At 38.1% G+C, this 14,477-nt stretch overlaps 1 protein-coding gene and 1 long non-coding RNA gene across 2 annotated transcripts; both read right to left on the bottom strand.

Moving 5' to 3' along the window:
• Nucleotides 1-2,419: 2,419 nt before the first annotated feature.
• On the bottom strand, nucleotides 2,420-3,682 carry LOC125492059 (uncharacterized). Its single transcript, XM_048634188.1, has 2 exons — nucleotides 3,355-3,682; nucleotides 2,420-3,250 (listed from the first exon to the last, which is right to left on the bottom strand). The coding sequence occupies exon 2, from the start codon at nucleotides 3,110-3,112 to the stop codon at nucleotides 2,681-2,683; it is 432 nt and encodes a 143-aa protein (XP_048490145.1). The 5' UTR covers nucleotides 3,113-3,250; nucleotides 3,355-3,682; the 3' UTR covers nucleotides 2,420-2,680.
• Nucleotides 3,683-5,679: 1,997 nt separating this feature from the next.
• On the bottom strand, nucleotides 5,680-10,090 carry LOC104899060 (uncharacterized). Its single transcript, XR_790890.3, has 2 exons — nucleotides 9,583-10,090; nucleotides 5,680-6,407 (listed from the first exon to the last, which is right to left on the bottom strand). It is a non-coding gene; the product is annotated as an uncharacterized LOC104899060 (long non-coding RNA).
• Nucleotides 10,091-14,477: the final 4,387 nt, after the last annotated feature.

Here is a 14,477-nt window from a genome sequence, read left to right as displayed (position 1 = left end):
CCTTACAAAAACTTGTTTTAGCTTTTGTTACCGCTGTTAAAAAACTATGACATTATTTTGAAACCCATACTGTCGTCGTCATGACTAACTATCCCATAAAAAGCATTTTGCGTAGACCAGTATTGGCAGGTCGCATGGGAAAATGGCATTGCTCAATGGTTACAATATCAAGAACTTGCCAAGGACAACAATCAAGTCTCAAGCTCTAGCCAATTTTGTGGCAGACTTTAGTCCAAAACTGGAGAAGATCACAGACGACGAAGTCGCTCGGATCACCGACGTCGGTAATGAATCTTGGATTTTGTTTGTTGACGGATCTTCTAATTTTTGTGGTGCATGTCGTGGCGTTGTCCTAAAGTCGCCATAAGGGGACAAGATAGTGCAAGCCATATGTTGCGAATTCAAAGCGACCATTAACGAAGCTGAATACGAGGCGTTAATCGCACGAATGACCCTGGCAAGCGACTTGGGGGCAAAAGCGTTACAAACCTACAACGACTAATAATAGTCAATTAGCTGAAGGGCGAATTTGCCGTTAAGGATTCCAAAATGTTTAACCCCTTTCGCATGATGCAGGTACCAAGAGACCATAACATACAAGCAGTCGCATTAGCCAATCGACGATCGTCATCGAGAGATGTGTCGTTCACCTCTATCCCTATCAGCCATCGTACAACGCTATAAATAAGTAAGTGCAAAGACGTTACAAACGTTGTCGTCGCAATTGGCAATGATGATGCTGAATACGCAAGCGGCAACGATGACTCAACAAATGATAACACTGACCAAAATAACGATGACATCCATGCAAGCGACCACGTAAGTGGTAGTTGGATGAAACCTATTTAGAACTATTTAAACAGTGATGTACTTCCAGAAGACAGAGCAGAGGCGTGGCGAATCCGTTTCAAAGGGTCTAGATATCTCATCATTCATGTAGTGTTATTCAAAAAATATGTCGCTGGACCAAATCTGCACTATCTAGAGAAGCACCAAGGGGAGCAAGTTTTATCAGATTTGCATGAAGGGACGTGTGAAAATCATTCTGGAGGGCGCAACCTATCCGACAAAGCGTTAAGAATGGGTTCTTATTGGCCAACAATAAAGCAAGAAGCCATCCGGTATGTAACAAATATGATAGTTATCAACGATACACAGGTATGATGCACAAACCTTGTGAAATTTTACATCCAACTTTAACTCCTTGGCCTTTTATGAAATGGGGAATGGACATAGTTGGTAAGCTACCTCCACCCCTAGGACAAAAGGTCTTTATGTTAGTACTAAAAGACTACTTTTCTAAATGGATAGAGGCAGATTCTTTCTAGCAAGTACGCGACAAGGAGGTGATTTCTTTTATACATACTAAGATTATTTGCATGTTTGGTGTTCCGTCTGAAATTATATGTGACAATGGGTGGCAAACTATCAGCGACAAGACAAAACATATTCGCGACAAATGGAACATCACATTGCTGACATTCAAGAAAAGTCTCACAGATAAGAAAGTAAAATGGGCAGAAGCCTTGCCAGTTATCTTGTGGGTAAATCGTACGACGCCATGTAATGCGATGGGGTAGACACCCTTTTCACTAGTTTATAACTGCGAGGCAGTCCTGCCAGTTGAGGTAAGTAGTCCAACTGCCAAGTACAGCTTGATCACGGAGCAACAAAATTATGATGAAATGATAAAAGACATGGACACCATAGACGAATTGCGAGACGCACATTGATACACATGGCGGCGCAACAACGGATCGTCGCGAAGAGTTTCAACAAAAATATGCAGCCTAAGTCATTAATTAAAGGCGATTGAATGTTAAGGAAAGTCCTCCAAAATACCCAAGAGCCCAATGGAGGCAAACTCACCCCAAAATGGGAAGGGGCTTATCAAATTAGCAAGGTCGTTGGCAATGACGCTTATCAGTTAGTCCGACGCGACAGAACTAAGGTCCCACATAGTTGGAACGTTGTTCACCTCAAACGATACTTTTGCTAGCTAAATACTATGTGATATTTTATTCCTTTTTCATGTATTCAATAAGTGATGAACGTGTCATTGCAAAGCGTTGAAACGCCAACGAACAAAACATTAATGTGTGTTCCTTTTACATGTTTCTCAATAAGTTTGCAACGTTCGGACTTAGCGATTGACAATTACTTTTGCATAATAAATCAATTAGAGTGACAAAGCATTAGATGCAACGCCAATAAAAGTTACTTCGACATCAGGCACTGTGGTAAATGTCGCAAGGCTTCAATATCATTTGCGAGAATTCAACTGCGTCATAAGCATTCAACCTGCTCACAACAAGCAAGTGACCGTGTTTTCTGAGCATATACGCCATTTCCATTCTAATGATATCTATGTCATGAGATAAGAAAATATTTTCTAAGCACCTGCTTATTACACTGTGACACTAGAAAAAAGGCACGACATATGTCCAAACAATCATCTGCATAAACTAAAAATTGAACACTTATGCCATTCCTACGAATGGCCAAAAGTAAAAATAAGTTGTGGTCACTCCATGAGTGACCCAAAATTAAAACTACGTCAGTCTGATTACTCCTGCAAGTAACTCAAAAATATCTAGTGTTTTCAAACAGAATTTAAAGTTTTAAATGGCTAAATGCCAGGAACATCGTTCACATTGTCATCGGTAGACTTCTCAGACGCTTAAACTTCAGGCACAACCTCCTTATCCGAATTGTCGCCTTGAGGAAAGTTAGACGCTATTAATGTTGCAGTGGTAACAAAGACGTTGTCCTCCTGTTGGTTGACGTTCGCAGAAGATTCCGCTGCCGGCTGGATCATATTGCATAGCCTTGCTAAATCCTTCACTAAGCCTACCCATTTGAGGTACAAGTCAATCTCCTTTTGAGAATTCCATGACGCAGAGCGCTTCATCATGTATTCATATATGAGTTTCGCTCTTACCGTCGTGGTCACCTCAGCTTCTATGAAATCCAATTCATTCTTCTGTGCTGCAACTTGTGCTTGCAGCGCCTCAATCTCCATCTTTGACGCCTCCTCAGCGTCTGCAACCTTCTTCTTCAGATTCTCTAACTCCTCTCCCTTCTTCTTCCAAACCTCATTCATCTTTGTCATCTCAAGATGAGCCTTCTTTATCTCCACGTCTTTTTCCTTCACTGCCGCTTCATTTTTTTGCTACCTTTGCTTTCATCGCTTGGTGACTCTTGTAAATAGTCGATATCTCCTTCTTGACCATTAGAAAATGCTACGACGCTTGGTAAAAAAAATATATTGTCAAACGACCATTATGAACACACGACGCTTACAGAAGTATATATCATATATTCATATTCATACTTGGAAAATCATCTCCATACCATCTGACATCAACCACATAATAGGACGGTCCCGCAGACGATCCTCATCTCTAGGAAAAAGAAGTTTATGCGCTTCAGGCCAGATCGACTTGTTCGAAGACATAAAATCGTTAGGAACTGTCACATAGTATGATGGTTCGTCCTTGTCAGGAGGGGCAGAAAATTCAGGCTTATGAACTTTTTGTTGCTGCATAGTAGCGTCATAGTCTTCAATGTGAACGACGTCGTGATGTATCTGCTTACCAGACGACGTAGTGGACGACGCAATAGAATGATCCGTTCCTCTATTTATCTTCCCGAGAAGGTCAGGGAGAGCTTGACTATCCAGAGACCCCCTCTGCCTAGATTGTGAAGATTTTGTTGTAAAGAAATAAGACGTATTAAAGATCAATTGCAATAGCAGTACTTAACGTTTAGAAAAAAAACAAATGTTTACCAGAAGCCATTGAAGGACATATGCCTTAATTGATCGACAATTGGTATTTTCTCGAACGAACGATCCTCAACACTAGACTCCAAGAATTTTCCGCATCTTTGTTTTGACTCTTCTTTGCGAACGAATCGTAAGAAACACGAACCTTCCATATTCCAGCCTCCGATCAAGAATTTCCCTAACTTGCCAAGAGACGATTTTTTCATAAAGTTAAGTGACCCTTCCATCCTTTGTCATTCGACGGTACCCCTTCGACCAATGCGTTTCTTTTTGCCTTGACATTCAAATCTATTATGTTCTTTCCTTTAACCCTAATTTCATAGCAATACAGTAGATCTTGAAGGGTAAAGGATCTATCCCAGTTAGACGTGACCCTGTCAATGACGCTAAGGAATCTCCAGATTTGGGGCATTATTTGGCCAGAACTAATTTGAAAAGCATGTAGAAGTTCCCCAGCTATGACTGGAAAGGGTAGCCTGAGACCTATTCTGAACAAGTATTCATAAAGAACCACCTAGTCTACAGGACAATCCTCTAGACGCTCATAAGGTTCGACGTTTTTCGAGATCGTGTCGGTGGGTATATTTCCTAGGTCTAAAAATTTCAACCAACTCAAACACAAGTCAATTTTGATATATTAATTTATAAGCAACGATAATTCATCATTATCAATATCATTCACATAACAACCACAATCCACGATCAAGTTAATCCTAATCCAAAACTAACCAGACCAAGATTAAAGCAAGGAATGAAGTGGGGTTAGTACCTTCAATTGGAAGGAGACGGTGGTTGCATCACTAAGCAAAACAATAAAGCCAAATCACGACACACAACAGACACGCACGAGAAGACCGCGGATTCAACAACCAAGGAGAAGAGTGAAGGCACGAGCATCAGTGTTCAGCACACGACAAGAACCATCGCATAGTAACAACACGACACAGGATAAAGAGAAGACACAACACCAGCAACACGAGAGAAGAAGAAAACACGAACAAGGGAGGTGAAAAATGGCCGGCGACACCACTGATTCAATGCAACAGCAACACTGGCGCAACAGCAGGGCGAGCAAAGGGGAAGGAAAGTTCCGACAAGGTGGGGGTGACGCGACAACAAGCGAAAGAGAGATAGGGGTCAGGGTTGCACTGGGTAAGGAGAGGAAGAATTTGAATTTTTTTTTTGTCTTTGGGTTATTTCACTGGGAGCAAAGGAAATCGAGTAGAGAAAAAATTGGTTCGGGTTAGCTTTTGAACAAAACTGACGAGGGGTAACGAAAGTAAAGGGGGAAACTGACCTTGCTAACTAAGACTAAATATCTAGTTTCCTTTTCGGGTAAATATTACTCAACTAAATACACTTAGAAACCAAAATATAGAATAATATTGACAATAATAAGAACATTATAAATCAATATAACAAATATATTACAAACACGACAAATAAAATTCATACTCCACGACTCAAATAAAATAAGATTTTCGGAACATAATTAATTTAATAAATATAAATAGTCTTTACTAAGTGCTATAAAAAATAAGGCTATTACTTACTACCACCCTTATTAAATGTTTCGTCCTCGACCCTTGGAAATAGTTATTAAAAGTTTCGTCCTCGACCCTTGAAAATAGTTATTAAAAGAAAATAAAAATCGTAAGCTCCCAAGAGTTTAGGCATCCAGCTTCCATTCTACCATCATTTTTTTGTATCTCTACTTTAACTTAACTCGCGAAATCAAGGAGCAAAGAAGCAAAAGGGGTAAAATTGTTGGCATTGGATTCCAATCATCTCATTTGCAAAAATCTCATTTGAAATTCGTTTACTTAAGCAAACCATAGAAGTTTTCATGAAATACATATTATAAGTAAATACTATCATAAACAATCAAGTCGTAACAAGATAACTTTATACACATTAGGAAATATACACATAATTAATACATATTCATAGAAATGGATCCATATAGTACACGCATAAGCGCAAGCATTCAAACGACTTGATTCATTTATACCTAGTGCTTCTGTGAATCCGTTAAACCTACTTTTAACCTCTACGCCATGATATGGAGATCACAACGTATCCAAGAACTAATCAAGCGTAGCGGACTTTATTACAGCCCGAATTCTCCTAACCATCTTACAGAGGATTAAGCGTAGCGGAAGAGACTCTAGTCGATATAATCCAGACTATTACCATCACACTCAACGAACTACATCGGAAAGTGTAGAACTCAATTCCAATTCTATTCATATTAATTTAACTATTACAACAACTCCCTGATTCTCAGACTTTATCCTTATAAATTTTATAGAAAATTCGGCGGAATTTCCTTTGAAAATAGGACAACCCTAAATCGGAAAATAGTTTAATCATGTTTATAATATCATAAAATATTTCCAACTCCAAAAATAAAATAGTCGCGATGCTTTCGTGGAGAAACAACCAATTGAGAATCAGGAGCACTATCGACTCTTTAATTTAGAAATAGAATATAAATAACTAATACAAAGTCGAGCGTCCTCGCCTCGAAAACAATACAACACAAGTAGTCTTCCAACATGTAGCTACTTCAACTTGCAAAAGATTAACTCACGGCTTCAACCTGAAACATTTTGGGAAACTGCCACCCACCAAGTGACAGGCCACATAAATGACAAAACAACATACACACATCATCAAAGCTGAGTACAAAACCCATAAATAAGATTAACACATGCTTGATGGCTTTTACTTAAAAACGACTCTCACACAATCAACATAAGTTCACCAATAACATCCATCATAGCATGCTTAGCAACAATACTTGTTGAACATACATATTATATTTTTATTCTCCAATCAATTCGTCGTTTCATAATACACCATCAATCACATAGTAATAAACAGAATAAGGTGACTCCCAATAGACGATGTTCCATACATTCTCGATTCATCAACCTTTCAGCTTACCACGATTTCTTATAAGCAATTTGAGGTTACCAACTTCAATATAACAATGTTCTACATTTCCTTTTGTCGATTTCTTAATGAAATCCCAAACTTATGCTTCCAGACGCTATTAATCACTTTCTTATATATTATTAGATAAACTCTTATCAGGAAATCAATAGCATAATAACTTTCCCTATAAAGATTCCTTATCGAGAATCCAACATTACTATAAGTATGATAACTCCCTTAACAAGAAGCCACTACCGATATTAATATTCAAATACTAAATAAACGTCAATTACATTGATACGAATCCTTATCGGGAATGTAATATCGAAACAACTTACTATGATACGATTCCTTATTGGAAATCCAATATCAAAATAACTTTCATAATTACAGATACTTTCTTCTAACAAGTGGGAAAGAGAATGCAGCGGAGGAGACAAAGCTTACACTCCGATAGTGGGGGTGGTCACCCAACCATTTGCTTTACTTTGGTCAATAACCGCGACTAATCTGGTGTACATTTTTCGTTGATTTCATCAGTCATCCACAGGTTTCACATTACCTGACATATCGCCCGATTATATCTCCACATAGCAATCGGCAGGTTTCCCTGTTCGGGCGTCTAAGATTCACAGTGGAGCACTGTTCGTGTCACTTATCTATCAACTCAGACGAGGCTACTTTCCCCTTTAGATCACTTTCCATTATCGTTCATAATACAACCAGATCATTCTTGGAACGCATCTATTCTTATAATAATTGTTGACAATCATTGAACAACAAACCAATTATAAGACTTCTTCTTAAAGAGCTATAATCGCTTAAGTATTTCGAGGCCAATATAGTTAAGCATTTCGATTCAAGTGAATTACAATTATAAAACATATTGCCACAACAAGTAACCAATCATATTATGTGAAATACCAACCACAGTGACAATAAGTCACTTAGCTGGAATTAACTAGCGGGCGTTACTAAACAAATTACACATAATCCATACTCTTGCATATAAATAGTTATACACTTTTGCACTTCGTGATAATTAATTTAGATTCATCTCAACAACAATACTAATTGTGTTTATGAAACAACCACAAAACGCACAATAAGTCTATCAGCTAGAATTAACTAGCGAGAGTTAACTTAAAGTCTACAACTCAAAGTTCATTAAATGTAGATTAATTTTTAGGCAACTCAATATGGTTCAGGCTATACCATTAAGTAAATTCCAATTCCAGTAATCAATTATAAACCATTAACAAAGCAAACTTAAGATTACATAAAACGGGTGATTTCTTATTTCTAATTACACATTCAACCATCAAACAAGTTGCCTTTAAGTAAGTCATAACTAACTTATTTGAGCAAACACAGCCAAACAATTGACTCTTATTGGATTAATCCATTTACAGAGATTAAAGTTACATTAATTAATTTAATTCACTTCTAAAGTCTACTCCAATGTTTCACTACTATAATCGTATTATATACCCTTTTACTCTTGAGACTTACCTTCTAAATTCGACTTAACAACAATGACCAGAGCTAGTAGCTATTCTTATTAAGTGTTAAACAACTACTCTGATGAGCATTCTCAATATACTTACCTTTACAGATCTACTAACATCTTTTCATTGAAAAGTAATTAAATTGAATCACAAGCTAACTTTAGATAACTCAAGCGCTATTTACACAATACAACTTAATCACTTAGAAAAAGAAGAAATTACATCTTACTTTAGAACACCTAACCATCATCAAAGTTGGTTATCAAATTAACTAGATTCAATTAGCATATACTACTAAATGAATTAAACGTATTAGTCAACATCTTACAACTCAAATTAACTCAAATCTATTTTCCTGATTAACCTTATTAGTTACTTTATGAGTAACGAAACTATTCCAAATGATCTTAATACTATTATCAACATTTACCCAACTATTTTCTATCTTTACTTAAGTGGCTACATAATCACTTCACTATGAGAGACTAAATAAATAGTCCTATATTATTTGTCTTATACCATTATTACTTCATATTTGTAATACTTTTAACTTATAACTCGACAACAAACTTAGAAATAAAATAACATGAATACTATATAGGAATTCCTAACTTTCACTCAACCTTATATTAGAACCAAAGGAACTTAGATTAATTCGTTTTCCTCATTTATTCACCTCCGAAATCACCAACACATTACTACTAACTTTATCTTAACAATCTCTAGATTAATCTCCATAAATAATAATATCAACAATAAACTACATTTCATATCTACATCTTTAATTCCTTAATTTCATATAATGTAATTGGTTTCTTTCTCAATCCAACTATACAACCAACAATCAAACTAAATCTCAATAATTATCTAATCAAATAAACGAAACCCGAGTAATATCAATAATCATATCTTGTTACTCTTGTAAATGATTCTACAAATCTCAATTACGACCTCCAGTAGAATAAATAATTCAATCAGATTACTTACTATCCAACATAGCAAGACTACAGCTTGAATTAATCAAACCAAACTAACACATTTTAGTGAATTAATTTAAGAACTAAAATCACAAATATTTTCGAAAACCAACAATACACCAATTTAATTTATTACGTAAGTAAAGGGGCATCTTCAATGTCACCGACAATTGACAACAATTCACTGAAACCCCATTTATGAAATCAACCAACACAAGCACACATAAGTTTTGATATATTAATTCATAATCAATGATAATTTATCATCATCAATATCATTCAAATATTAACCACAATCCACAATTTAGTTAATCCTCATCCAAAACTGACAAGACCAAGATCAAAGCAAGGAATGAAGTGGGGTTAGCACCCTGAATTGGAAGGAGACGGTGGTGGCATCACTAAGCACAACAACAAAGCCAAAGTACGACACACAACACCCACGCACGAGAAGACAAAGGGTTCAGGGACAAAGGAGAAGAGTGAAGGCACGGGTATCAGTGTTGGGCATACGACGAAAACTACCGCGTAGCAGCAACACGAAAGAGGAGATAGAGAAGACACAACACCAGCAGCACCGGAGAAGAAGAAAACGCGAATAAGGGAGGGGAAAATTGATCAGCGAGACCACCGATTCAGCACAACAGCATCACTAGTGCAGTAGCGACGCGAGCAAAGGGGAAGGAAAGTTCCGACGAGGAGGGGGTGACGCGGAAGCAGGCGAAAGATAAAGAGAGGGGTCGGGGTTTTCACGGGGTAATGAGAGAGAGAATTTGATTTTTTTGGGTTTTGGGGTATTTCACGGAGAGCAAGAGAAATCGAGGAGACCGAAAACTGGTTGGGGTTGGCTTTTGAACAAAACCCACAATGGGTAACAAAAGTAAGAGTTGGTCTTATAAGAGACCGTCTAATTTTAATTTAAAATTAGGCAATATATTAAGCTCAATAGAAAGAAGATAAGTATTAATGGGCTTTTTGAATAAAGTGATGGGCTTTTTGAATAAAGTGATGGGCTTTTTGAATAAAGTGATAAACTTAAGTTAGTCTAATTTTAACATAAAATTAGACCGTCTCTTTTAATAACTTGTGCAAAAGTAAAGGGGAAACTGACCTTGATAAGTAAGAAGAAGATCTAGTTTGCTTTTCGGGCAAATATTATTCAACTAATGGGGCGTTTGGCTCACCAAGGGGAAAGGGAAAGGGAAAGGGAAAGGGAAAGGGAAAAGGAAAAGGAAAGGAAAAGGGTTTTAAAAAGGGAAAAGGGGTGAATGGAAAGCCAAATCCTTAGATTTAGTAGGTTGTTTGGTTTAAAATGTCTAAGGGAAACCACCACCACCACAAATTTTTACCACCATATTTTCCCTCAACCACCCCCACCACACTTCGTCTTTTAATATCAACCACCTTGCCACCGCCCTCTTCTCCGCTTTCACTGCCGTCGTCCCCCTCCCCTCTTCCGCGGCTTCCCTCCCATCCTCTCTACCTTCACCGACGTCGTTTTGAACGGTATGTGTGTGCCCAGATGTGGTGGTCTGTTGGCGGCCGAGAAAGAGAGAAAAACTTCCGCTGGTGAACGAAGAGGATCTGTGCGCTGCCGCTGCCACTCCTTTCGTCTTTGAACGCCGACGGTTGATTTTCTCTCTTTCTCTCCTTACTTCCTCTTGTAGATCTAGTCTCGTGGGTGGTTTTTTTGGTGGCGGTGGGTGGTTCATTTGTTGCTAGTTGGTGGTTTTTTCTATGGTGATAGGTGTGGGTGGGTTTTCATGGTTGATGGTATGGGTTTCGGGGGGTGGTGAACAGATTCTGGCGGGTGGATTGGGGTGGTGCTTGCAGTCATGGTGGAGGGGTGACGGTGGTTGGGTTGGGGTGTTGGCGGGTGGGTTGGGTTAGGGTGTTGGCGGGTGGGTTGGGTCGGTGCTGGTGGTCTTTGTGAAGGGAGTGATGGTGGTTGGGTTGGGTTGTTGGCGGTTAGGCTGGGGTGGTGTTGGTGGTCAACAAAGTGGTCAATGTTGTTTCAAGGTAAGGGAATGTGAAACCTTGGGTTAGGGTGGGGAATGGATGTAGAGGAGTTTGGGGGTAAAGGAAGGGTAAAGGGAATCATTGAATTGACAAAACAAACAACAAGTAAAGGAATCAACTCACTTGTTTACCTTACCCTTTCCTATGACCCTCTAACAAAACGCCGCCCCCTAAATACACTTAGAAACCAAAATATAGAATAATAATGAGAATAATAAGAACTTTATAAATGAATATAGCGAATATATTACAAACACGACAAATGAAATTCATACTCCACAAATCAAATAATATAAGATTTTCGGAACAAAATTAATTGAATAAATATAAATAGTCTCCAATAAACGCTCTTAAAAATATGGCTATTACATAAAAATGGTCAGCGAATTAGTTGGCATGATAGAAGCATTAGAGAGGTGGAACTTGTTCCAATTCTACAATTCTCCGATGATGACAAGGTAATTTCGCAATCTCACTATTCTGATTCTGAAGTTAGAAATAGCAATGTTATAAGCAATGTTGTTAAAATTAATGATGAAGATGTCCAACCCGAGGCTGATTTCTGGAATTCATCGTTGATTTGTTACGTGATTGGGCAATCGACCTCCAATAGTTATGGAAGATTTTATTAGGCGAATTTGGAGGAATAATGGAATTGATAAGGTTGTTATGCTTAAGAAGGGTGTGTTTATTGTTAGAATCTTAACGATGGAGAAACGGGATATGGTTTTAGCGGGAAATTTAAATATCTTTGATAACAAACCCCTTATAGGGAAAGCTTGGGATCCTGAAATGAATGTTATGAAGGATGAATTCAATTTTCTTCCAACTTGGATTCATTTTAAAGCTAATTTTAAATACTAGCATGAAGGTGTTTGATGAAATTAATTGCTCATGTGGGTAAGTTTATTATGGTAGATCAAGCTACTGGTAAGAGAGATAGATTGCAATATGCCCGAGTTCTTGTTGAAGTTAAGATGAATCATGAATTTCCTGAGCAATTGATTTTCATAAATGAGAAAGGCATTAAAACTGTTTATGAGCTACACTATGAATGGAAGCCTACAATATGCTCCCCTGTTAAAGCTCTTGGCCATTCTGGTGATGATTGTAGAAAGGAGGTCAAAAAGAATGCAAGTGGGAAGGCCTGAAAGCCAAAACCATATCTCCCACCATCTGTGGGGTTGGCTCATATGAGTGATGTCCGTATTGTTACTGAAAATCTTGTTCAGCAACCCGGACTGAAGAATGTAGAGACCGAGAAGGAGTAGACCTCGATAAAATAGACAAGTAAAAGAGGGGAGGCTCTGGGAGAGATTGTTGAAACTACTTTGAGTAATACTTTTGAGGTTATAGGATATGTGGATGGTGATGATATAATTATTGGGGACATGATTTGTGAAAAATGTGGGTGGTGCAGGAAGTGGGGGAGGGAACTATCACAAGGACAATGGATAGTATCCTTTGTTGGAAAGTCAGGGGCATTACTAGTGTAAGTAAGCAAAAGGATGTATGTGAAGAAAATGCTTAACACTAGGTCCATGGGGTTAGTTAGTCTCATACAGACTAATGTTAAGGTTAATAAAATGGGGAAAATGTACCAAAATAATTTTAATGGATGGTGTTTTTGCTCTAACTCCTCTCTTCACCCTGGTGGGAGAGTGATAGTGGCTTGGAATGCTTTATCATTTCAGCTGAATAATTGCTACGTGTTAGCATAGATGATCCACTGTCAGGTGCATGCCATAAGTGATATTATGATTTTATATATAGTTTTTCTCCCCTATTTATATGCTAAAAGTTATGGTTATGGTGCTCTTAGGAGCCATTTGGTACTAACTCTCTCCATCTAGTTGTGGTTTGCTGTTTTGTATTGGATTGTAGGTTTTGGGGAGCTATTACCTACTTCATATGACCCCACATTGGATTAGAGAGGTTGGACGCCGAGTTTCAAGATCCCGATGATGGTTTCCGGGACTTCGAGCAAAGGAAGAACAAGGAACACGCATAATCTGACCGGCCCGATAGGATCGGGCAGCCCAGCCCGATCGGGAGAAGAAGCAAGTTCCAGTTGCGGGCCGATCGGGCAATCTGACCCGACGTCGGGCCCCCCTGCCAGCTGCTGCGTAACTACTATGTTAACAGGCCGCCCGATGCCATCGGGCGGGTCAGCCCGATCTCATCGGGCGCTTGTGGATTTTGGTCCTTTCCTCTGCTTTGGAGCCTGATTTCATCGGGCATCTTCCTCCCGATCGGATGACTGACGACACGAGGTTTTTTTAATGAATACGGGTCCGTTTTTCGAGACTCTTGGCTATTGTTTTAGGGCTTGTATAAATAGAAAAATCAGAATTATTAGCTTTCATCTAGGTTTTTATTATTAGTTTTCTCTAGAGAGTGTTTCAAGAACCTTAATTTAGTGCTTTGTGATTTCAATTCAAGATCAAACCTTTTGCTTATTCACAACTCAATATAATTCAGTAATCTTTCTTCATTATTTCTTTGTTATTTCTTCCATTGTTAATTAGATTATTTTCTTAGTTATTTGCCATGTTTCAAAGTATGAGTTTTTATATGACTTTTGTTATTGTTTTCATGATTATGAGTGAGTAGTTCTATATCTAGAATTGTGGAGATCTATGTATGCAATGAGGGATTGATAGATTAGTTTGATTATCTTGTATTTCAACTGTTTCCTTTGATTGATTCTTCATGCTAGAATTATAAGTTAGGCCTGATTTATATTCTATTGTTGCAATACTGAATCTACTTCGAGAGGAGAATACCGTATAGGCTTTCAATTATTAGGCAAAGTGACCCTTGACTATGCGAGAGGCTGGGTGATCTTTGAGGGAGGTAATGTTCGAGAGAAATTACATGTGCCCTAGACAGTTGACTTACTAGGTGGTTATTATTTATCCCTGATTTCCCGAATTGTATGCATAGTGATCCATGATTCTAGTACTTTATTAATATATTTACACCTTCATATGTAGTTCTATTATCTCTTTAGTTTAGTAACACAACCATTCATCTGATTTCGTTAGTGTAATATTAGAGTTCAGATACGATAGTATAACTTCTCCCTGTGGATTCGATCCTGACTTCCCTGACTACTAGTTAGTGGACCTTAGGTTATTTTTGATTAGGTGATACGACTTTAGCCTATCAAATTTTGGCGCCGTTGCGGGGAGACGGTTTATTTTATTTTGTCTGAATTATAGTATTAAACTAACCTCTACTTGA

The sequence above is a fragment of the Beta vulgaris genome, chromosome 7 (assembly GCF_026745355.1).
Source record: "Beta vulgaris subsp. vulgaris cultivar EL10 chromosome 7, EL10.2, whole genome shotgun sequence".
In the NCBI taxonomy this organism is placed as follows: domain Eukaryota; kingdom Viridiplantae; phylum Streptophyta; class Magnoliopsida; order Caryophyllales; family Amaranthaceae; genus Beta; species Beta vulgaris.
Note: the sequence above shows the minus strand (reverse complement) of the source record. Positions and strands in the feature narration are given on the sequence as shown.

Excerpts from the sequence above, each read along its gene's own strand:
- LOC125492059 (XM_048634188.1), bottom strand. The coding sequence starts at position 3,112 with ATGACAAAGATGAATGAGGTTTGGAAGAAGAAGGGAGAGGAGTTAGAG.